The sequence below is a fragment of the Acomys minous genome (genome assembly GCF_964271855.1).
Source record: "Acomys minous genome assembly, chromosome: 4".
Lineage (NCBI taxonomy): Eukaryota > Metazoa > Chordata > Mammalia > Rodentia > Muridae > Acomys > Acomys minous.
In genome coordinates, this window is record NC_140486.1 from 47,863,569 (window position 1) to 47,883,905 (window position 20,337).

A 20,337-nucleotide genomic window follows, 5' to 3' on the forward strand; every position below is an offset into this window, starting at 1 on the left:
CTCACTATCTCCTCAGCACGATGACCAGCAGTCAGTGGTTTTACGCCGCCGCTCCTCCTCTGACCTTGCTCATCAGAAGTTTGGCACCATGCCCTTGCTGCCCATCCGAGGGGACGACAGTGGAGCCAGCCTTCTCTCTGCCAATCAGACCCTGGTGAGACCCTACCCCCAGCAGATCTTAGATATCCGCTCCTTACCTGTACCCTTGTCATAGTGCAGAAGGAAACAACGTACCTGTGTGCCAGAGGCCCCACCCACTCGCCCACGACCCCCTTGTCCACGTTCTCTGTGTCCTGACTTCCTGCCAACACCTCCTGTTGCTGGGCCTCACTTTGTCTCTGTCTCTTCCTCCCCTCACCCCTACTCTACCTGGGTCCAGCGGCGGCTACACAACCGGAGGACCTTGTCCATGTTCTTTGTGAGTATTGTGCTTGCTCCAGCTGTGTGTCTGCCAGCCCTGGGCGTGTTCTGTGCTACCCATGCCCTGGTGTGCTCCATGTCTGTTCTGATGCAGGCCATCAATGTATGTGCATGTGACAGAGGAGGACAGTGAAGGGGGATATGATGAAGAAACCAAAAGTAATTACAAATCTGAGAAATAGAAAAAAAGGGGGGAGGGGGAGGGAGGGAGGATGGGTAATTGAATGCATTTGGGAGCCAGATAGATCTGAATTCAAGTCTCACCAACTGCCATTTCCTGACTATGTGATCCAGGGCAACTTAACCCCTTCTGCATCTCCTTCTCCTGGAGTGTAACCCATATATGTCACACTCTACATATATGTATAGGCTGTTGCACCATCACATATGTCAAGTATTTTATAGTGTCTGACTGACTCAAGGAAGAACTTGATCATGGGTTAATAGCACAGCAGCTCTGACACGGCGCCCATCCTTTGCTGTCCCTTTTCCATCCAGCCAATGAAGTCATCCCAGGGGTCTGTGGAGGAGCAAGATGAGCCGGAGGAGCCTGTGTATGAAGAGCCAGTGTATGAGGAGGTCGGGGCCTTCCCTGAGCTCACCAAGGACACAGCCTCCTTCTCTTCCACCTGGGAGTGGACGACTAAGTCAGAGACACCCCTTCTCAGCCAGAGATCCTTTGATCAAACCCCCATCTCCAAAGCCAGCATGTTGGGCCAGGAGGAGAGGATGCCTGACCCTCCTCCAGGCCTCTCCTCAAAGAGCACTCCTCAGGCACGGGGGTCCCTGGAGGAGCAGCTAGTTCAGGAGCTCAACAACCTCATCCTGAGGAAGGGAGAGCCTGCCACACGTCCAGAAAGCCCTTCCCAGCCCGCCAGTCCCCAAGCCCCTAGCCCCACCAGCCTTCCAACACAGACACCCAGATTACCCACCCAACCCCCCTGCACTTCCAGTTCCCCCTCCGGCCAGACCCTCACATGACCCTAGGGCCAGCAGTCGAGGAGGCAGGTAACCAGAGGAGAAACCAGGCTCTCACCATGGCAGACACTGCTGGGAGCTGCTTCTGCCTTGGGTGGATGACTCTGGAATCCAGTATGGTACCATGGAAGGAGCACTGGACTGAGAGCCCTGGAGACTGTGTGTCTCAGGGAAGAACATGGCCCCTCTCTGGGCCCAGCCCAGTTGTCTGTACTATGAAGTCACTGAAATAAGGAGTGAGCATCAAACTGTGTTTCTGAGCTATAAGCCCTAGTAATTTTAACTCAATAAGGGCAGCTCCTGGCTTATATATCTGATATGGGGTTTCAGTGAAAGTTTTGGGCCATAAGGATGCTTTTATTAAAGAAAAGTGAAAGTTTGGAAGCTGGAGATGTACATGATGACCAAATCTGTTATTCCACTTCCTACGTGTTGGAACTACCTTGAGGCCCTAGAGTGGGGTGACTGACTGGGGTTGGGAGCTGGGGCAAAGGGGACCCCAAAAAAGAATGGGTCATTATTAATAAACTTTGGAACCAAAAGACTCACTTTTTCAACAACATTCATTCCTTCAACAAATATATATTGAACAACCTAGTTGGTACCAAGTCCAGAGACAAGATGTGAGCAAAACAAATAGTGTCCTTGCTTTTACAGAGCCTTGCAGAAAGGAAACAGAAGATACACACATAAATCAGAGGACAGGTGAGTTGAGTACTTGAGAGAGACTAAACTACGTGAGCGCTTTAGATGGAATGTGGATGGGAATTAGAGCCTCTGAGGGTCAGAAACAAAGGCAAAGAAGTGAATACGGGGAGTGCTAGGAGTAGGAGAGGCCGGGCAGCAGGCCTGAGTGCTGTACAGAGGAAAGATCTTGGCCCAGTGGGCAGAGAGCAGCAGCTGGAGCAAAGAGTGCCTAGCAGGAAAGGCAAGAAAGAAAGGTAGGGGAAGCCAGGCGGTGGTGTCGCACGCCTTTAATCCCAGCACTTGGGAGGCAGAGGCAGGCGGATCACTGTGAGTTCGAGGCCAGCCTGGTCTACAAAGTGAATCCAGGACAGTCAAGGCTACACAGAGAAACCTTGTCCCAAAAAAACCAAAAAGAAAAGAAAAGAAAAAAGATAGGGGAAGGAGTTTTAATCACAGCACTCAGGAGGCAGAGGTAGGTGGATCTGTGAGTTCCAAGCCAGTTCAGTCTACAGAGTGAGTTCTAGGCCAGCCAAGGCTATGTAGAGACTCTGTCTTGGGAAACATTAAAAACAAAACAAAAGGGGTTGGGGATTTAGCTCAGTGGTAGAGCACTTGCCTAGCAAGCGCAAGGCCCTGGGTTTGGTCCTCAGCTCTGGAAAAAAAAAAAGACAAAAACAAAAACAAAAATAGGGAAGACACAAGAAGGCAGAGAGAAGCCCTTCGTCAGAGCTCCAGGCTAAAGCCTTTGCTAGTAGCACAGCAAGAGTACAGTAGAAGTAACTGCTTGAGGGCTTTCTCCCTTCTCGACTGTAAACCTGCAGTTTTCTAGGAATTTCACTAGAAATCCCATGACAAGGGTGGACTATGTAATAAACCCCTTGTGCAACTCTAGTGGCTTCTGGGTTTACAGTACTAGAATTCCATCTGTCTCCTGAGTCATCACACGTATTTCTCTTATCAAAAGACATAGAAGGAAAAGGGGGAAAAATAACTTTTTTTTAGCAGTGTAATTGCTTTAAGATGTAACCTGAAAGCCTGGAAGTGATGGCGCATGCTTTTAATCTCAGCACTCAGGAGGCAGAGGCAGGCAGATCTCTCAGAGTTTGAGGACAGCCTTGTCTACAAAGTGATTTCCAGGCCATCCAGGGCTATATAGAAAAACTCTGAGTAAAACAACAACAACAACAACAACAAAACAAAACAAAAACAAAAAAGAAACAAAAGAAGCAAGCAAGAGCCACCAAAAGAATATACATGGCTAGTGCTAAGACAATTGCTTGCTCTCCTTTGAGGAGCCCATACCACACCTGGGTGAAAACATACTTCCCATACATTCCCTTGGGAAGCACATACCATGCCTCCCTTACTTGTGTCTGACTTTCTTCTGATTGGATTTTCTTGTAACTCTTGTGCTTTAACCTATACTAAAATATCTTTAATAAAATTTGCAACTCTGCTTCGTTATATCAGCTAGTCGTGAAAGCCCTTTCATCACCAAAGGCACAGATCCCAGTTTTGGACTAAGTTGAGATCTCTTCAAAGGCTAGGGGAGGGTGACAGTGTGGAGCCTGGTCTCTGTCCTCCGGAGAATGACAGGGGGAGGGTGGTTTTTGCAGGGGCCCAATCACTGGGCCACTGTAGTAGGTTGTGGGAAGAAGCTGGAAGCAAAGAGGCTGGATATTAGAGCTGAAAACTGATCATGACGTCTCGAGCTCACAAGCGTGTTCTGAAACAGAACCTGTATCTCTTACTGATGGAGGGGTTGTGGGGTAAAATAAAGTGCTCACTGAGGGGCTAGGGGGATGGCTCAGTAGGTAAAGGCACCTGCTATCTGAGTGTGAGGGCCTAAGTTCAAATTCCTAGAACCCATAAAAAAGCTGGACTTGTAGCGCCAGCATCTGTAACTCCAGGGCTTAGCAGAATCCTCGGGCTAGCCTGGGATTCACAGTAGAGAAACAGTAGAGACCCTGTGTCAAACGAGGTGGATATCAAAGATCAACACCCAAGAGTGTCTTCTATGTCTCTCTCTGTCTCTGTGTCTCTGTCTCTGTCTCTGTCTCTGTCTCTGTCTCTGTCTCTCTCTCTCTCTCTCACACACACACACACACACACACCCCACGCTAAAATTGGTAAATTGGGACCATAAAGCCTCAAGAAACGACCCAAAATGATGACAGGGGCTTTCCAGGCCATACACCCCCTCACCGATACCATTAGTACCCACTGGAGCCCTGCATGAACTCGTCTTTCCCTCTGGGCTGGTTCCTGTGGGCTCCGGGCGTATTCCTCATCCCTCTCACGCTAGCATTTCCAGTTCTGCGGGGAGTAGGAAAAGGAGTCTCCCTTTGTCAGAGTCATTTTCGCTCAGGTGTCCAGTGACTCAGTTTCCCTGGTCACCTGGTCTCCTGCACTTAGCATAGGGACTGGCGATATGCATATCTAAATGAATGACCAGAAATAATTACAGGCTGAATCAGTGGCTATCGTAGAAACAGAACCCAGGCGTCTTGACTCAGAAGCTCGAGGTTCCCCGGACCGCCAGGCGCACGCTGCGTCCGCCCCGCGGCAGGGACCCTTCCGGGGTACTTGTAGCAATAACAGGTTCAGTTCCTTTGCTGCCCCTGTGTGCTTCCGCGCCCGGCGCGTAGCTTGACGAGCGTGGGTGGAGCGGGCTAACTCGGGGGCGGGGCCTCGTTGTGGGCGGGGCCTTCCCGAGTTCCGGAGTGGAGTGTCTGCCAGCCTTTGCTGGAGCCGAGATGCAGCCGCCGCCCCGAAAAGTGAGATTTGCCCGGGAAAAGGGAATTCCTGGAGGTCTTGGGGGAGCAGAGGGAGCCCACAGACACTCGACCGGGGGTAGGACACAGGGTGTGGCAAGGAAATCAAAGCCTAACACAGAAGAAACCGAGGAAACAGCCCAGCCTCTTTTGGGCCCCGCCCCCTCACCGCTCCCCGTGAGATGTTTTGTATCCTACACTCGCTGGAGTAAGGGTACCAGGAAGGGGATCTTCATCTCTTTTTTGATCCTACAGGTGAAGCCAGCCCAGGAGGTGAAACTTCGCTTTTTGGAGCAGCTGAGCATCCTTCAGACACAGCAACAGAGGGAGGCGGATCTGCTGGAGGACATCAGGTAGCCCCAGACCCCTCACCTTCACATACTCCTTCGTTCATAGGAACGAGAGCGTGACTCTTTCCTCAGCATACGTCTGTCAGGATCGGGCGTTGTCTGGATGAGCTTTCTGGCCTGCCCATTCATGACCCTTACCTTAGGCCTGCCTTTTCACTTACTGGGGCTATATACATAAACAGAGAGCCCCTCCCTCAAGCCACTCGACCCCCACCCCACTCTCCCCACCTCCACAATCAAGCTTAGGGCATAACCGCCCTTCCGCTTCCAGACCTGTTGGAAATGGTGGAGCTAGGTCCTGTCAGTTCTCTCACCTCCAGACCCACAGATGGTCCTCCAGGGGTGGGAGGATCCTGCCTGGGCTTTGAGCAGTAAGGTGAGGCTGACCTGTGTTGTAGCTGCCAGAGGTGATCTCAAGGACTCTCGTCTTTCAGACCCACTCCCTCTGGATGTAGGTAGTCACACTCTGAGCTGGTTCCCTCTTCCTCCTGCTCAAGCCAAGGAGAGAATTGAGTGTGAGAGCACCGTAGCAATCAATCAGTAACTTCGCCCCCTCCCCCCTTCCCCACAGATCCTACAGCAAGCAGAGGGCCGCCATTGAACGGGAATATGGCCAGGTATGGGACGCCTCTCTGGACCCTCCCTCTTGTTCTAGCCTCCTTTACCCTGGCAGCAGTGCCCCCACCCCCTTATTGTAGTGAAAAACAAATACCTAACTACGTGATGTTTTTGTTTGTGAATTAATTTGAATAAAGTGATTTTATAATTTTTTTTTTAAAAAAAAGAACAGATATCTAGAGACAACCAGATTTGTGTTAGATCCCTGCCCTACTGCCTCCTTAGCTGTGTGATCTTAGACAAGTTATTTAATATTATTTTGTCTCAATTTTTTTCTGTGTAAAATGGGACTAGTAATAATAATGCCCAAACTGCACATAAGGTTACAAGGATTAAATGAATTAATGAATGTAAGGCATTTAGGATACGTATATGTTATATATCCAAAAGATAGTATCCCAGACCCTGGTTCCAAATTCTGCCCCCTGTTGGGATTGGGTCTTCAATAAAGGGTCTGTGCTTGTGATGGTTTCTCACCAGGCACTCCAGAAGCTGGCCGGGCCATTCCTAAAGAGAGAAGGACAGCGGGGTGCGGAGGTAGACAGCAGGTGAGTCGCACAGTGTTGGAGGTGATGGGGAGCTCGCTCCCAGAGATTGTGGGGATGAGGACCTAAGGAGTACGGGGAGGCACGTGAGCTGCAGGTAGAGCTGACACAGCAGCAGAGGAGCTGACCCAGCAAGGACACTGTGGGTGAGGGTGGAGGGCACGAGTGATCCTGTGGCTTAGCTCTTGGGCTGATCGATTGATGGCCTCCTAGATTGGGGGGGGGCCGGGGGGGAGAAGGGCACACTGTGGTGTTCGAATGGGGGGGAGGTCTCATGAAATGGTGGAGTGTTTCTTCAACACAGATCTTCTCTGGGGAGGAGCAGGACAGTGTTTGGTGCCTGGCGTTGCCTTCTGGATGCTACCGTGGCTGGAGGCCAAGCCCGGCTCCAGGCGTCTGACCGATACCGTGACCTAGCAGGGGGCACTGGGAGGAGTGCCAAGGAGCAGGTGCTGAGGAAGGTATGTCTCAGTGGATGGGGTAAAGGAACCTCCAGCCCTGGATTAGACATGGTTTGGGTCAGGAGTCTGTGTATCTTTGCTACCAGGGGACAGAGAGCCTCCAGCGGGCACAGGCCGAAGTGCTACAGTCTGTCCGGGAGCTGAGCCGAAGTCGGAAGCTCTATGGGCAGCGAGAGCGAGTATGGGCCTTGGCACAGGAGAAGGCAGCTGATGTCCAGGCCAGGTGGGATGACACCCAAGGTGTGGTGTGAGGAGAGTGGGGTAGAATCAAAGTATTAAAGCTGTGCCTGACTTGACTATTTTTTCCCCTCACAGACTGAACCGAAGTGACCATGGGATCTTTCATTCGCGGACCAGCCTCCAGAAGCTAAGCACCAAGGTGTGGGGGATAAAAGCATAGATAAGGGTAGAGTAGCCTAGTGGTTTGGGGTCCAGGAGGCATAAAAGTAAGAGATTGTGTTGAACCTTAGGCTTCCAAATTTCTTAGTGGTTCATTATCAGGCACGTAGTGAGCACTCAGTAATGCGGCTCCTTGCTTCTTCTGAGCTTCATCTTCTTCGTCTGTACAGTGGAAATAATACCATTTTGGTTTTGTTCCTTTATAATTGCTTTTTGAGTACCTCTACATGCTAGGTAACATTCTGTCCCTGGGGATACGGTGAGAGCAGGACTAATGGAGTTCCATCCCCACAGCCTGGGTGAGATGAGAGGACGTGAATAATCAGTTGAAGTTGCAAATAAAAGTGCTGTGATAAAAGAGTAACAGTTGGGTGCGACTGAGAAGGGAGGCCTCACTGAGCAGATGGCCCTGAGTGTCAGGGAGGCAGCCACACCGAGGTCTTTGGGCGTGCACAGGCTGAACCGAAGTGACCATGAATGTTATGAGGAGAGGGAACGGTGAGTGGAGAAGCTAAGGAGCTCAGGGCAAGGCCAGTGTGGCCACCCCACTGTAAGCAAGAGGCACGCACTTGAAAGGGATCAGAGAGGTTTTAGGGGTCAGCTCATGTAAGAGCTGGTAAACTAAGGTAAGGCACAGTTTTATGTTTTTATATATGTGTAGAAGCCATGAGAAGGTTTTTAAAAGGCCAAATCTATATGTGAAGGTTTTAGTGTGGCACCAGGCATGTAAACAATCATATGAGCTCTGTTCTGGTTCTGGGTTTGAGCTTGGCCTTGGAAAGACTCCAAGAGTTCAAGGCTCCCTGTTGACTCTGATTTCCACTTCCTAGCTGTCTGCCCAGTCCGCTCAGTACTCCCAGCAGTTGAGAGCAGCCCGCAACGAGTACCTGCTAAATCTGGTGGCCACCAACGCTCACCTCGCCCACTACTACCAAGAGGAGCTGCCAGCGCTGCTCAAGGCCAGTACTAACCCAGGTCCCTCCTGTCCTCAGCGGGTGGAGAGACACCATCCGTGTTTTTTGCTTCTCCCCAGGCAGGCTAGGGCTAGTGCTCAGGGTGACCAGAAGATGCATATGTGGGCTCTGCTTCTGCTTCTTGGTGACTGTGTCATACAAGACATGTGACATCACGTCCCTTTATCAGAGGAACCCCAGGCTGCCCATGTCATAGCACTCAGGAGGTTCAAAGGGAATGCATGCGTGTTGGGCGTGCTTCAACTGCGAAGCGGTTTAAGGGCAACGGTTTGGTTAGAAGCGCGCAATGTCTTGTCCCTCGTCTTCTCCCTGTCCCTCGTGTTCATGCCCCACCCGTGGACGAGTTATCTATCTACTCTGCACTAGACGCTTGGGAGGAGGTCATGTGTACCTAATGTACTAAGGTACCTTGGGGTTCTCTCCAGGTCCTGGTAAGTGAACTGTCAGAATACTTGAGGGACCCCCTGACTTTATTAGGCCACACGGAGCTGGAAGCTGCAGAGATGGTCCTGGAACATGCCCGCCATGGGGGGAAGGCAACTTCTCAGGTGAGGGCTGGAGTTGTGAGTGCCCCTTGCTGATGCTTTATGCTCCTTTCTTCAGATACAGCCCTGGCCCGCCCCCCAGGCCCTCCCCCAGCCCTCCCCCAGCCCCTCCCCCAGCCCCTCCCCCAGCCCCTCCCCCAGCCCACCTTCCACCCCTCCCCCAGCCCCTCCCCTCCTCCTACTAATGCCATTCTCACCTCTCTCTCTCTTTTTTTCCCCCCCAAGAAGATCTGGAGAGAGGTTTGGGTGGGTGGCAAGGGAGTGAGTGTCCATTACCCAACCCTAGGTAAACTGGGAACAAGACGTGAAGCTGGTTCTTCAGGGGCCCGGAGTCTTTTCTCCCACCCCACCTCAGCAGTTCCAGCCGGCGGGGGCCGATCAGGTGAGAGCACCCTGCTTGTGGAAACGGGCCAAATGTAAATGCCAGTATGGTTTAGACTCCTTGTTTCGTTGTCCCTGTCCAAGGATTGGTGTGGTGCTGTTCAGCCTTGGACAGGGAGTTTCAAAATCCTGTTGACCCCTCTCCCACTTGAACTCAGGCACACCTCAGACCGGGGAAGTTCAGCTCCTCTTCTCTTGGTTCTGCTTTTGTCGCTCAACTCTGATCGCATTCCTGGGCCTGTGTCTACATGAGTACATACTTTTGTCCACAGACAAAGGCACTCCCTCCCTCAGTCCTCTTTGTCCCTGACCCTGGAGGTCAAGATGAAGAAGGAAAGGGCTGGAGAGCTGGCCCAGTGGTTACGAGCACTTGTGCTCGGAAAGGGCCTGGGTCTGATTCCTAACATGACACAGACTTAGAGGCTCACCATCTCCTCAGGCACCAGGCACTTGTGTGGTGTGCAGACATACACGCAGGCAAAACATTCATATGTACCAAATAATAAAGTAAATCTAAAGATGATTTTTAAAAAAAAAGATGAAGAAGGAAAAGGAACTAGTGAGCAGGACAGACTTGGTTTCTTTTGTTTGTTTGTTTGTTTGGTTTTTGGTTTTGTTTTTTTGTTTTTCTAAGACAGGGTTTCTCTATGTAGCCTTGGCTGTCCTGGACTCATTTTGGAGACCAGGCTGGCCTCAAACTCACAGAGATCCGCCTGTTTCTGCCTCTCAAGTGGTGGGACTAAGGGTTTGTACCACCTGGCTTGTGTGTGTGTGTGTGTGTGTGTGTGTGTTTTAAAGATTTATTTATTATTATGTATATAATTTTCTGCCTGCATGTGTGCCTACCCACCAGAAGAGGGCACCAGATCTCAATCTCATTATAGACGCTTATGCGCCACCATGTGGTTGCTGGGAATTGAACTCAGGACCTCTGGAAGAACAGCCGGTGCTCTTAACTTCTGAGCTATCTCTCCAGCCCCTTGGTTTTTTTTTCCTCAAGCATTCCTTGTCCCCTTCAGGTGTATTCCCTGGAGTGGGGAGCAGGAGGCCTGGCTGGAGAGAGTAGCCTGGAGAAGGAAGTTCAGCGCTGGACAAGCAGGGCTGCCCGGGACTACAAGATCCAGCATCATGGGCATCGGGTGAGGTGGGGGTGCAGGTAGTGGGGGTGGGTAAGACAAGCTGAGAGGTGGGGACCGTTGATGCAGACAGGAAGTCAGGGAGAGGAGTGTTAACACAACAGTATGACACAGTAGTTGAGGGCATAGCTTCCGGAGCTAGACAGTCTGGGCTTTGTCTCCTCTCCTGTTGCTTGTGAGTTCTCTAACCCCGGGTAAGGAGTGACTCCATCTCTCTGGACTTCGGTTTCCTCATCACTAACCTGGAGCCAATAATAACACCTGCCTTGTAGGGAAGATGAGTGACACAATGCAAGTGATGCAACTAGCAAAGTGCCCGGCTCAGAGTAAGCAGTGCCTACAATGTCTCTCCCATCGCCTTCTGCCATCCTCACCAGGTCCTGCAGCGACTGGAGCAGAGGCGTCAGCAGGTTCCAGAGCGAGAAGCTCCAGCGGTAGAACAGCGGCTACAGGAAGTGAGGGAGAACATCCGACGGGCCCAGGTGAGCCACGGCCCTGCTCTAAGGGATGCTGAAATCCTGCCTCCTCAGGCAACCCCCCTCCACTGAAGTAGAGAAAACGAGGAAAGCAGAGGGGGCAGCCGTCACCAGTCAGGATATATATCGCTCTCCTTCGCCTCCTATCAGGTGAGCCAGGTGAAAGGGGCTGCCCGGCTGGCCCTGCTGCAGGAGGCTGGCCTAGATGTGCAGTGCTGGCTGAAGCCAGCCATGACCCAAGCCCAGGATGAGGTGGAGCAGGAGCGACGACTTAGTGAAGCTCGGCTGTCCCAGAGGGACCTCTCTCCCACGGTGAGTTCCTCTTTGTCCCTAACCATACACAGGTGGGAGGCTGAAGTTCCTTGTTAGAGAACAGAGCCTCTAAAATGGGAATCACAATCAGAGGGGTGCCACAAGGCCTAAATGATACTGCACACTTTCTGTTCTGGAGAATCCTCAGTAACCTTATAATAGCATGATCAAGAACCATGTTTCTGGGGGCTGGAGAGATGGCTCGGAGGTTAAGGGCACTGACTGCTCCTCCAGAGGTCCTGAGTTCAATTCCCAGCAACTACATGGTGGCTCACAACCATCTATAATGAGATCTGCTGCCCTCTTCTGTAAAGCACTCATATGCAATAAATAAATCTTAAAAAACAAACATGTTTCTGGGAGCACTTTGGGGGTTAATTGAGCGCCAGCTGCTCTACGAGGTCACACGAACTACTTATGGGCCATGTGACCTTGGAAAGTGACTTAACCTTTGTGAGTCTCAGTTTCTTCAGAAGTAAAGTGAGCTTAGTACAGTTATACAAAAGAATGCTCGGGTATTCTTTTTTATATATAATTTATTTAATTTTCCTCTATGTCCATTGATATGAAGGTGTCAGACTCCCTGGAGCTGGAGTTACAGACAGTTGTGAGCTGTCATGTGGGTGCTGGGAATTGAGCCCGGGTCCTTTGGAATGATGGGTAATTCTGAAGCTTAAGTGAAGCAGTGTATCTGTAAGATACTTCGTACTAAGCCTCTAACTGCTGCAATTGTTATTACTTGGTATCATCCTGCCCTGTGGTGGTTCTGGTTGTGAGCTATGGTGATTGACTGGCTGAGGGGTACTGCCTTGAAGGAGGATTCCCAGTGTCCGTTACAGATAAGATAGGGGTGTGGGAGATCCTTGCAGTACTTGAGATGGTATCCGTCCTCTACCCCTCTCCAGGCTGAGGACGCCGAGCTTTCTGACTTCGATGAATGTGAGGAGGCTGGGGAGCTCTTTGAAGAGCCTGCCCCCCAAGCCCTGGCTACCAGACCCCTCCCCTGCCCTGCACACGTAGTGTTCGGTTACCAGGTGTGAATGGGTGTGGAAGCGTCAGATGGGCGCCGCGGGTGGGGGTGGGGCAGGCCTTGACGCCTTCCTTGTGGGGCTCAGGCAGGACGTGAGGATGAGCTGACTATCACAGAGGGCGAGTGGCTGGAGGTCATAGAAGAAGGTGATGCTGATGAGTGGGTTAAGGTGAGTACGGGACCCTGGGTTGGGGGCAGTGGGAGGACTTGCGTGTGGGTCCCGAGGACTCAACCAGGCACTGCCCAGAAACTTGCGTGGAGAAGAGCCAAGGTCATGGACTGCTGAGCAAGTCTGATACCGGTTCACATTGCCCGGGTGAGCAGGCTCGGAACCAGCACGGAGAAGCAGGCTTTGTCCCCGAGCGATATCTCAACTTCCCGGATCTCTCACTCCCTGAGAGCAGCCGTGGCCGCGATAATCCCTCAGGAGCAGAGCCCACAGGTAAAAAAAAAAAAAAAAAAAAAAAAAGAGGAAGTTATGGATTCAGGGACCGTAGGTAAAGATACAGGTGACTGGATGGTTGTGGGGTGTCACGGCACTAGCGTGCCACGACCGACCCTCTCCCTTACTTCATCTCTCTCCCCGGCTCCTGTAGCGTTCTTGGCACGCGCCCTGTACAGCTACACTGGACAGAGTGAAGAGGAGCTGAGTTTTCCTGAAGGGGCACTCATCCGCTTGCTGCCCAGGGCTCAAGATGGCGTGGATGATGGTTTCTGGAGAGGAGAATTTGGGGGCCATGTTGGAGTCTTTCCATCCCTGCTGGTAGAGGAACTGCTTGGTCCCCCAGGGCCATCTGAGCTCTCTGACCCTGAACAGGTAAAGCTTCATTCTCCCTCTGTTCATAAGTACCTCTGGGTTGACCCTTTCACCTCAACAATGCTCCCTATTCATTTATTTTATTTATTACATATACAGTGCTCTGCCTGCATGTATACCTGCAGGCAGAAGAGGGCATCAGATCACATTATAGATGGTTGTGAGCCACCATGTGGTTGCTGGGAATTGAACTCAGATCCTCTGGAAGTGCAGTCAGTGCTCTTAACTTCTGAGCCGTCTTTCTAGCCCTTCCATATGAATCTTTAAGCCCTGTTTCCTCACCAGGTTTGCCTCCTATGGTGGCTTAGACCTCCCTGTGTGCTTTGCTAGGATGAGAAAAGAGAAACCAAGGCACCCTTGCTAGGAGTTTGGGAACTTTAGGACCAGCTAGGCTACAACCCGGGCTTGGGTGCTTACCTATCTGCCCTGAGCTGCCTTCACATGTGAAATAAAGCAACAGCTGCTTTAGCAGGCTTGCCTATCACAAGTAGAGATGACAGAGGTAAACTCCTTAGCTCTAGGGTACACAAGAAGTGTTTGGGTTTATGCTGCCCTGTCATGCCCCAGCAGGGGTTGTGTAGAAGTCAGAACACCCCAGTTCTAGCCAGTACCCTGCCACAAAGTGACCACGATTCTGATGGGTGGTTCAAACAGGAATCTCACTTGTACTGTAGCAGCCATCAAAATCCATCTCTCACAGGGTGGGGGTGAAGGTTGAATAAATTTGGGTATATGTAGTGTTAGCGGAATGCCTGACACATAATAACTATTCGGTACATATTGGCTGTTGAAATGGGTATCAGTTACAACCCTCATTTGGCTGTTCTTGGTATTGAGAAGAAATGGGAGAGAAACTGAGAGCACAGTGAGAGGAAATGCTGGTTCAGCCTTCCCACAGCCCAGGAATGACTGGCTGTATGCTTACCCTATCTCCAGACGCTGCCATCCCCTTCTCCTCCCAGCTTCTCACCTCCTGCACCCACTTGTGCCTTGGATGGGTCCACTGTACCTGCTCTGCCTACGGGTGAGTACAGAGAACTGGAGCCTGGGGGGGAGGGGCGTAAGAAATGGAGAGAAGAAGCTTGGACTCTGCTTTGTCCTGCTCCTGTGTCCCCTGAGGGTACCTTGCAATAAGGCCTAAAGCATATTGATGGGGAGGAGACCTTGGATTTGCAGCCAGGTTCAAACCCCTCTGTCACCTTCTATTGTATGACTTGAGGTGGGGGGAGGCTTAACTTCTCTGGTCCTTGGTCTGTGTTTTGCATTGTTATGTTTTAGTCTTAGGAGCTGGGGCTAGCCTTGAACTAGCACTCCCGCCCCAGCCTCCCCCATATGTTGGGATTAGAAGTATGAGTCGGGGCCGGGCGTGGTGGTGCACGCCTTTAATCCCAGCACTTGGGAGGCAGAGGCAGGCGGATCTCTGTGAGTTCGAGGCCAGCTTGATCTACAAAGAGAGTCCAGGACAGCCAAGGCTACACAGAGAAACTCTGTCTCAAAAACAAACAAACAAACAGACAAACAAAGAAGTATGAGTCAGCAGCTTAGCTTGGTTTCCATTCTTTATAGAGTGAAGGGAAAGGCATTGCTTTGTTGAGTTGTTATCAGCGGCTAGAGAGTCAGCTCAGTGGTTAAGAGCACTTGCTGCTCTCGCAGAGGACCCATCTTTGATTCTCTGCACTCACGTGGCAACTCACAACCATCTGACACCCTCTTCTGACCCCAGTGGGCACCAGGCATGCATGTGGTACCCAGATATACATGCAAGCAAAACACTTGTATACAAAAGGAAGAAAAAGCTATCTAAGATGTCTGTTAAGAGTATACAACATTGTACTAGGATACAGTAAACATAGCTATTTTAGATCGTTATTATTTTTAAAAAATTAGCTAACTTTTCTCACGGCATTCTTTTTTTTGTTGTTCTTTATTTGAGACAGGGTTTCTCTGTGTAACAGAGTCCTGGCTGTCCTGGACTCACTTTGTCGACCAGGCTGGCCTCGAACTCACAGAAATCCTCCTGCCTCCGCTTCCCTGAGTGCTTGGATTAAAGGCGTGCACCACCACCACCTAGCTCCCTCTTGGCATTCATTCATTATTTATTTATTTATTTATTTATTTATTTATTTATTTATTTTGAGACAGGGTTTCTCTGTGTAGCCTTGGCTGTCCTGGACTCCCTTTGTAGATCAAGCTGGCCTCGAACTCACAGCAATCCGCCTGCCTCTGCCCCCGAGTGCTGGGATTAGAGGCATGCACCACCACCACCCGGCCCCTCTTGGCATTCTTAATTCTCCCCAAATGTACATTTTCCTTTTAGTGTCTTTGAACTCTAGAAATATAGTACTTATCTTTGAGTTATTTTCTTTCTGTTTTGGGGGGTGCTAGGGATCAAACTAGGATCTTGTTCATGCTAGGCAAACATATCCACTACTAACTTATGTCCCAGTCTACAGCCCTGTATTTTTCACCTTGTAGTACTTAGCTTTTCTAAAATGTTCTAGTATGTTCACCTTCTCCAGTCCCCTCCCTGACTCTAGGGTGACCACCATCTCTCCCAGCATTCCTGCTTCCCTTGAATAATTTAATACTTGGGCATTCTCTCTCTCTCTCTTTCTCACTCTTCCCTCCCCCCACCCCTGGGTGATATTATGGGATTCTCAACAGCCATTTTGAGGAGGAGCTTTGCACTCCATCCCCTTTATTTGGTACTTTGTATAGAGCACTTGTGCATTAAGTATTTGTTGAGGATGGATGCACTAATGGATTTTATAGCTCAGGCTGGTGATTTTTTTTTTTTTTTGCTAAGTCAACAAGTATTTATAAAGTGTCACTATCCTAAGTGCTGGAGATGCAGCATGAAGCCCGACAAAGCTTGAGAACTGACTCTTGTTTTCTATTTCTAGACAAAATCCTAGACTGCCCTGGACCCTTGGACATGATGGTGCCTCGACTCAGGCCGGTAAGGGCCTCTGCCTTGGAGGAGACCGTACAGAAGGGTCATTTCTATGGGTCCTATTTTGTTTGCTGGGCTGAGGTAATGGACAGGGATATTCCCAAGAGGGACTTTGGCACACTAATTATGTATGTCCCCTGCAGATGCGTCCACCACCTCCCCCACCAGCCAAAGCCCCAGATCCTGGTCATCCAGATCCCCTCACCTGAAGGCCGAGAGGTCCCTTCCCTCCTCAGTGATGCTGCTGCCCCTATTTCCGTGATGACAGAAACCACCCCTCCAATGGTCTGGAGTGACGTAGGCAAAAGCTGCAATATTCCCTCATGTCCACTATCACCTCCAGGGGTAGAAACTTACCCTGTTCCCATTTCTGGGATTTGAACCCGCTCCTTTCCCCCATTGTCCTCTTGCCATCTCTGGGCTGGACCTACCCCTTTGACTTCTTGCCATCACCCCACATATAAGGTGGTAAAATATCCCAAAATCTCTGGGGCTGGAACCCATCCCCCAAGTCTTGCAAGGCTCTGGCTCATGTCTGTCTTCCCCCTACCTCTGTGGCCAGCCCCACCCTGCATGCCAGGGTCATTATGCCTGGGGCCAGGAGAAGAGCAGACCTTGGAAGTCAGAAGGAGCCGGAGCCAGGATGCAAAGCAACTGTAATGTTCTGAGCGGATTTATTGACAGTGAATAAAGGGCATGAAGTCTCAAGCCATGAAGTCCTGAGCCTCTTGTGCCAAGACGGCAGGGAGCCTAAGGTGCTATTGCTTTAGGGGCCCACCAAGGGGACGCCTGGTCCCAGCTGCCACGCTCTAGCATGTGGAGCGAGGTTTTGGGGAAGGCAGGCCAGGCAACCTGTTGGCAGGTAGGGAAAGGGAAAAGAATGGGGGGCTGGAAACTGGGAGGAGCTCCTCCTGAGGTCCCTCAGCCCAGGACCACATAACTCCGGATAGTAGTAGAGCTGGTCCCTCAACTGAGGGGCAGTGCTGTCCAGTGGAGGGGAGAGCCTTCCTGGTTATCTATACCCTGGCAATGCTGCTGGTAATCCATCAACACAGTGACGATTGAGGCTTGGAAAAAAGGAAGGGGAACGGTGTTGCTTACTAGTCAGTTCCTGACGCATCTGTTCTTCCCCAGGTATGGTATCCAACTTCTAGAGGCCATCTATGCCCACTCCCCACCACCAGCCAAGGAATCTATAGCGCATACTAAGCTTATAGTTCGCCCCAGGGGTTCATAAAATTGATGGGCTTGAGTGGTTTAGGCAGAGCGTGGGAGGGTGAGATTACCTGATCACGAGCTCAGGGAGACTTGCCTCACATACCCCCTGCTTCCGGTGGTAGAGGCTCCTGAGAGAAGGGGAGGTATTCAGTGGGAACAGGAGGTGGGTTATGTAAATGTTGCCCAGAGCAGGGACGGTAAGATGTGTCCACCACTGCCCAATGCAGCCCCGGCCGCCATGTCTTCATACCTGCTGACCTGAGGTGTCCAGTTTGGTTGGCTGTCCATTTGCCTCTTGATTAGATAGCCCTGGGCTTGGGCCTCTCTCTCTAGCGCCCAAGTTCAGTTCTGCAGAGGTTCCAGGGGTCCCCTCAAGAGTACAAGGGACTAGGTTGGCATCCTTGAGTCCTCCATTCTGCACTGGGTGGGTGGCTGCGGCCTGGGAGGGTGATGGCTCAGGAAGCAGCCTCTCCACGGTAGCTGTCCCTGTTCTAGGCTGCCCTCCCCCAGCCATCTGACTACCCCCTGGTTCCTGCCCCCCACCCGAGCCCCAGCTTCTGTCTGTAGGAGAGCCATCCCGATGGTCATGGACCCCATAGCGCTTCTCGATGTGAGTCACTCGGAATCTGCACGGGAAGAGAACATTGCAACTTAGGACTACAGCTCAGAAGTTCCCCAACCCTCCTTCCCTGGGGTTGTAGAGAGGCCTTCTGAGAATGTATGATGCTTTGCATAGACTGACCCCCCTGCTGCAGTCACCCAGTCATTCTGAGGAAGGAATTGGGCCCCACCCACCTTTGGGGCACAGAATTATTGGGGGGGGTGGTGTCCCAATTTAACCTCTCCTTTTTCTTGGACCACTTTATACCCACCTGCCCACTGAGAATACAGTGGTCTCTCCAGGTCTGGGGCGACCTTTTCCTTCCTTGGAGCGACCCTGACGGACAAGTGGGGGCCTCTTGCTGCGGCTGCAGTGGATGCAAGGAGCTGCAGAGCCAAGATGTACTGTGTGATGATGGGTAGGGGCTCCGTCCTGCAGGCTGGAGGTAGCATCCACGCTGGACCACAGGAAGGAAGGGAACAGAAACGATGCCCTCATTTCCTTTCCTGTGGTTTCCTCCTGCTCTTTAACCCCTCCCCCCCAAGCCCCGCCTTCCCCAGGTTCCAACATCCTTTTGTCTTTAATAAATTCAGTGTTAATGCCATGAGTGGTCATGTGTTCTTCTCTTCCACCCTGTTTACTGAAGAGAGCAATGCTTATCCAAAGGAAGTGATACCTTTGGTAAATGCTAGTCTGGATGGTATCTAGACGGGAGACACTGAAGGAGAAAGGGCTTCTGTGAAACTTCTTTCATAGGTCATTGTTTATTCCCCTCTGCGCCCCCCCCCCCACTATCAAACTTCCATGGTACTTGGAAAGACTATGAGAGGAGAGGGTACTCCAAGCTAAGTCATGCTGGCACTTGTTTCCAGCTCACCTGGAGAGCTGCACCGTGCCTTCTCCTTCACTGTCCCCTAGCATCTCCTTCAAGGCCTCAGCATTGGCTGGCGGGGAGAGGGAGAAGAGGCAGTCAACGGAGGCGGAGGCCAGGGCAAGAGAAAGTCAGTTTGGGAAGGAGCAAGCTGTTGGCCTATAACCCACCTTCATTTTGGATGATGCAGCGGACAATCCTCTCTACCGTGTCCTCATTCACGTCATCGTCTTCAGCTGAAGGATGAAAGGGGTTGGCAAGAAAGTGGGAAATGAGTCAGCTTTGGGGGAACATGACCTGATGGTGGCCCCATGGGTGATGGCTCAAGACGTATTCCTTTACTTATGTACCTTCAGAAAAGGTAGGAAAAGAAATGGGCTCCCAAGGCTACCATGAGTGGAACACCCCTTCTCTAGCGTCGATTTTAGGGTGCCGTCACTCTACATGCAGACTCAAAAAATGCACCATAAGCTGTCTTTTGGGCTTCATCGGGATTTGGGCTGGGTCTGTCAGCCAGGGAGGCAGAAAAAGTTTGGGGAGAAGGGCAAGGGAGGAAGGTGACTTAATTGGGGTTCTTGGCGCCTTACTCACGGGGCTGGAGCTGGGCATCCTCAGGCTCTGAGCCCCTAGACGTGCGGCAGCGATAGCCTTTCTTCTTGAGCACGTGGCAGATCATGAAGCCTACAAGGCCCATGAGGAAGAAGACCAGAACGAGCAGGAAGAGCATGTACAGCCCATGTTGGGGCGGCTCCAGGCCAGGCTGTGGTTCCGACATGAGGCCCTGGGGGGCGAGCGCGGGCCAGGGCGCCTCCTGGGTTTAGTGGGCTGCAGCTGGGGACCCAGCAGAGCAGGAAGGTATCTTAGGATCCGCAAAAGGAGGTCCGCCCCACCCCCTACCGAACCAAGGAGCTGTCCGGACTAAGGGTGCTGGTCGGCCAAGAGGGCCACAGGCTGGAAGCCCAGAAGGCATCTACGCAAGCCCTCTGCCATGACCCAGTACTACTTCTCTGACATCCAGACCGCTATCTTTTACAGCTCATCCCTCGCCCCCGTCCCTCACAAGGACACTGCAGCACGAGATGGGACGAAATTCTCTGGCATCCAGCTCAGACACCTCGCTGGAGTCAGTGTCGCTACCTTCTTTACACCAGCCTGAGCCAGGCCTCCTGCAGCCCCCTCCCCTCCTTGCATTCCCGGGTCCCTTCTTTTTCAGTACCTCCCACCCTGCCCACCTGGCCCACCCGGTACCGGTGGTTTAGTTCTGTCTCCGGCTCCGGCTCAGGTCCGGGCTCCAGGGGTGTCCTCGTCCGGCTCAGGGCCCCCGACGCCCTCCCGGAGCTCATCCCTTGCTTCCTCCCCCTCCCCCCTTTGCCGCCTCACCGGCTCCGGGCTGCTGGCTGCGGATACCGGGTGCCGCGGCAGACGGGAGGGGTGGGGGGAAGGGAAGGATGGCGGAGGATGTAGACTGGTTGGGAGCCGCGGTAGGCTCCGGACCACTCCGGCCCGGGAAATGAAGAGGATGGGGGTGCCTCCGAAACAGTGCTGGGTTTCCAAAAGCCTACTCTCCTCGCGGGCCCGGGACCAAGGGGCGGAGCGCAGGTGTGCGGGGCGGAGAGCGTGAGCCTTACGCGTGTGTGAACGCAAGTGAGATGTGCGCGTGACTGCGCTGCTCCCCCCCTTCCCCCAGGAGAAATGTGCGGCTCTAGTCTAGGTCCTCGTGGGGGGTCGGGAGGTCAGGAGGGGCTTTGGTCACTGATCTAACCCTCACGCCTGGCACAAGTCCTGCCTTCA

General features: G+C 52.0%; 3 protein-coding genes across 9 annotated transcripts in view; 2 read left to right on the forward strand and 1 right to left on the reverse strand.

Annotated features, from left to right (window-relative positions):
* The window catches only part of ARAP3 (ArfGAP with RhoGAP domain, ankyrin repeat and PH domain 3), a 28,864-nt gene extending 26,921 nt beyond the window's left edge, over nucleotides 1-1,943 (forward strand). For 3 of the 4 annotated variants that reach the window (XM_084779424.1, XM_084779421.1, XM_084779422.1), the window contains exons 31-33: nucleotides 17-154; nucleotides 380-418; nucleotides 919-1,943. In XM_084779424.1, the coding sequence (XP_084635550.1) occupies nucleotides 17-154; nucleotides 380-418; nucleotides 919-1,401 (660 nt within the window). In that variant the 3' untranslated portion in view covers nucleotides 1,402-1,943. The remainder of the gene's footprint in view (nucleotides 1-16; nucleotides 155-379; nucleotides 419-918) is intronic. The other variant, XM_084779423.1, reaches the window with a different exon arrangement.
* A 2,787-nt stretch (nucleotides 1,944-4,730) lies between these two features.
* FCHSD1 (FCH and double SH3 domains 1) lies at nucleotides 4,731-16,564 on the forward strand. Of its 2 annotated transcripts, none has more exons than XM_084780190.1 (20): nucleotides 4,731-4,862; nucleotides 5,115-5,212; nucleotides 5,781-5,826; nucleotides 6,308-6,375; nucleotides 6,677-6,833; nucleotides 6,920-7,056; nucleotides 7,149-7,212; nucleotides 8,063-8,191; nucleotides 8,632-8,754; nucleotides 9,038-9,133; nucleotides 10,152-10,271; nucleotides 10,646-10,750; nucleotides 10,895-11,056; nucleotides 11,962-12,090; nucleotides 12,172-12,255; nucleotides 12,411-12,528; nucleotides 12,683-12,903; nucleotides 13,840-13,927; nucleotides 15,807-15,862; nucleotides 16,000-16,564. In XM_084780190.1, exons 1-20 carry the CDS (start codon nucleotides 4,842-4,844, stop codon nucleotides 16,063-16,065), a joined length of 2,088 nt encoding a protein of 695 aa, XP_084636316.1. In that variant the 5' UTR covers nucleotides 4,731-4,841; the 3' UTR covers nucleotides 16,066-16,564. The 2 variants fall into 2 exon arrangements, with proteins under 2 accessions (XP_084636316.1, XP_084636317.1); XM_084780191.1 differs by having other exon boundaries at nucleotides 6,698-6,833.
* RELL2 (RELT like 2) lies at nucleotides 16,512-20,185 on the reverse strand. Of its 3 annotated transcripts, none has more exons than XM_084780195.1 (8): nucleotides 19,795-20,175; nucleotides 19,138-19,377; nucleotides 18,717-18,782; nucleotides 18,553-18,619; nucleotides 17,947-18,132; nucleotides 17,325-17,700; nucleotides 17,143-17,202; nucleotides 16,512-16,923 (listed from the first exon to the last, which is right to left on the reverse strand). In XM_084780195.1, the coding sequence occupies exons 2-7, from the start codon at nucleotides 19,319-19,321 to the stop codon at nucleotides 17,170-17,172; spliced, it is 912 nt and encodes a 303-aa protein (XP_084636321.1). In that variant the 5' UTR covers nucleotides 19,322-19,377; nucleotides 19,795-20,175; the 3' UTR covers nucleotides 16,512-16,923; nucleotides 17,143-17,169. The 3 variants fall into 3 exon arrangements, with proteins under 3 accessions (XP_084636321.1, XP_084636320.1, XP_084636322.1); XM_084780194.1 differs by having other exon boundaries at nucleotides 19,779-20,175; XM_084780196.1 differs by having other exon boundaries at nucleotides 16,512-17,202; nucleotides 19,779-20,185.
* Between the last annotated feature and the right edge of the window lie 152 nt (nucleotides 20,186-20,337).

Bases quoted from the DNA above. Each gene is read 5' to 3' on its own strand.
- FCHSD1 (XM_084780190.1), top strand. From the start codon at position 4,842: ATGCAGCCGCCGCCCCGAAAA. The intron at 8,755-9,037 runs GTGAGGGCTGGA...ACCCAACCCTAG, and splicing joins GGGGGAAGGCAACTTCTCAG to GTAAACTGGGAACAAGACGT. The intron at 9,134-10,151 runs GTGAGAGCACCC...TGTCCCCTTCAG, and splicing joins AGCCGGCGGGGGCCGATCAG to GTGTATTCCCTGGAGTGGGG.
- RELL2 (XM_084780196.1), bottom strand. From the start codon at position 19,321: ATGTCGGAACCACAGCCTGGCCTGGAGCCGCCCCAACATGGGCTGTAC. The intron at 17,701-17,946 runs GTGGGTATAAAG...CTTCCCGTGCAG, and splicing joins ACTGTATTCTCAGTGGGCAG to ATTCCGAGTGACTCACATCG. The intron at 17,203-17,324 runs GTATGAAGACAT...CCCTTCTCTCAG, and splicing joins TGGACACCTCAGGTCAGCAG to GAGCCTCTACCACCGGAAGC.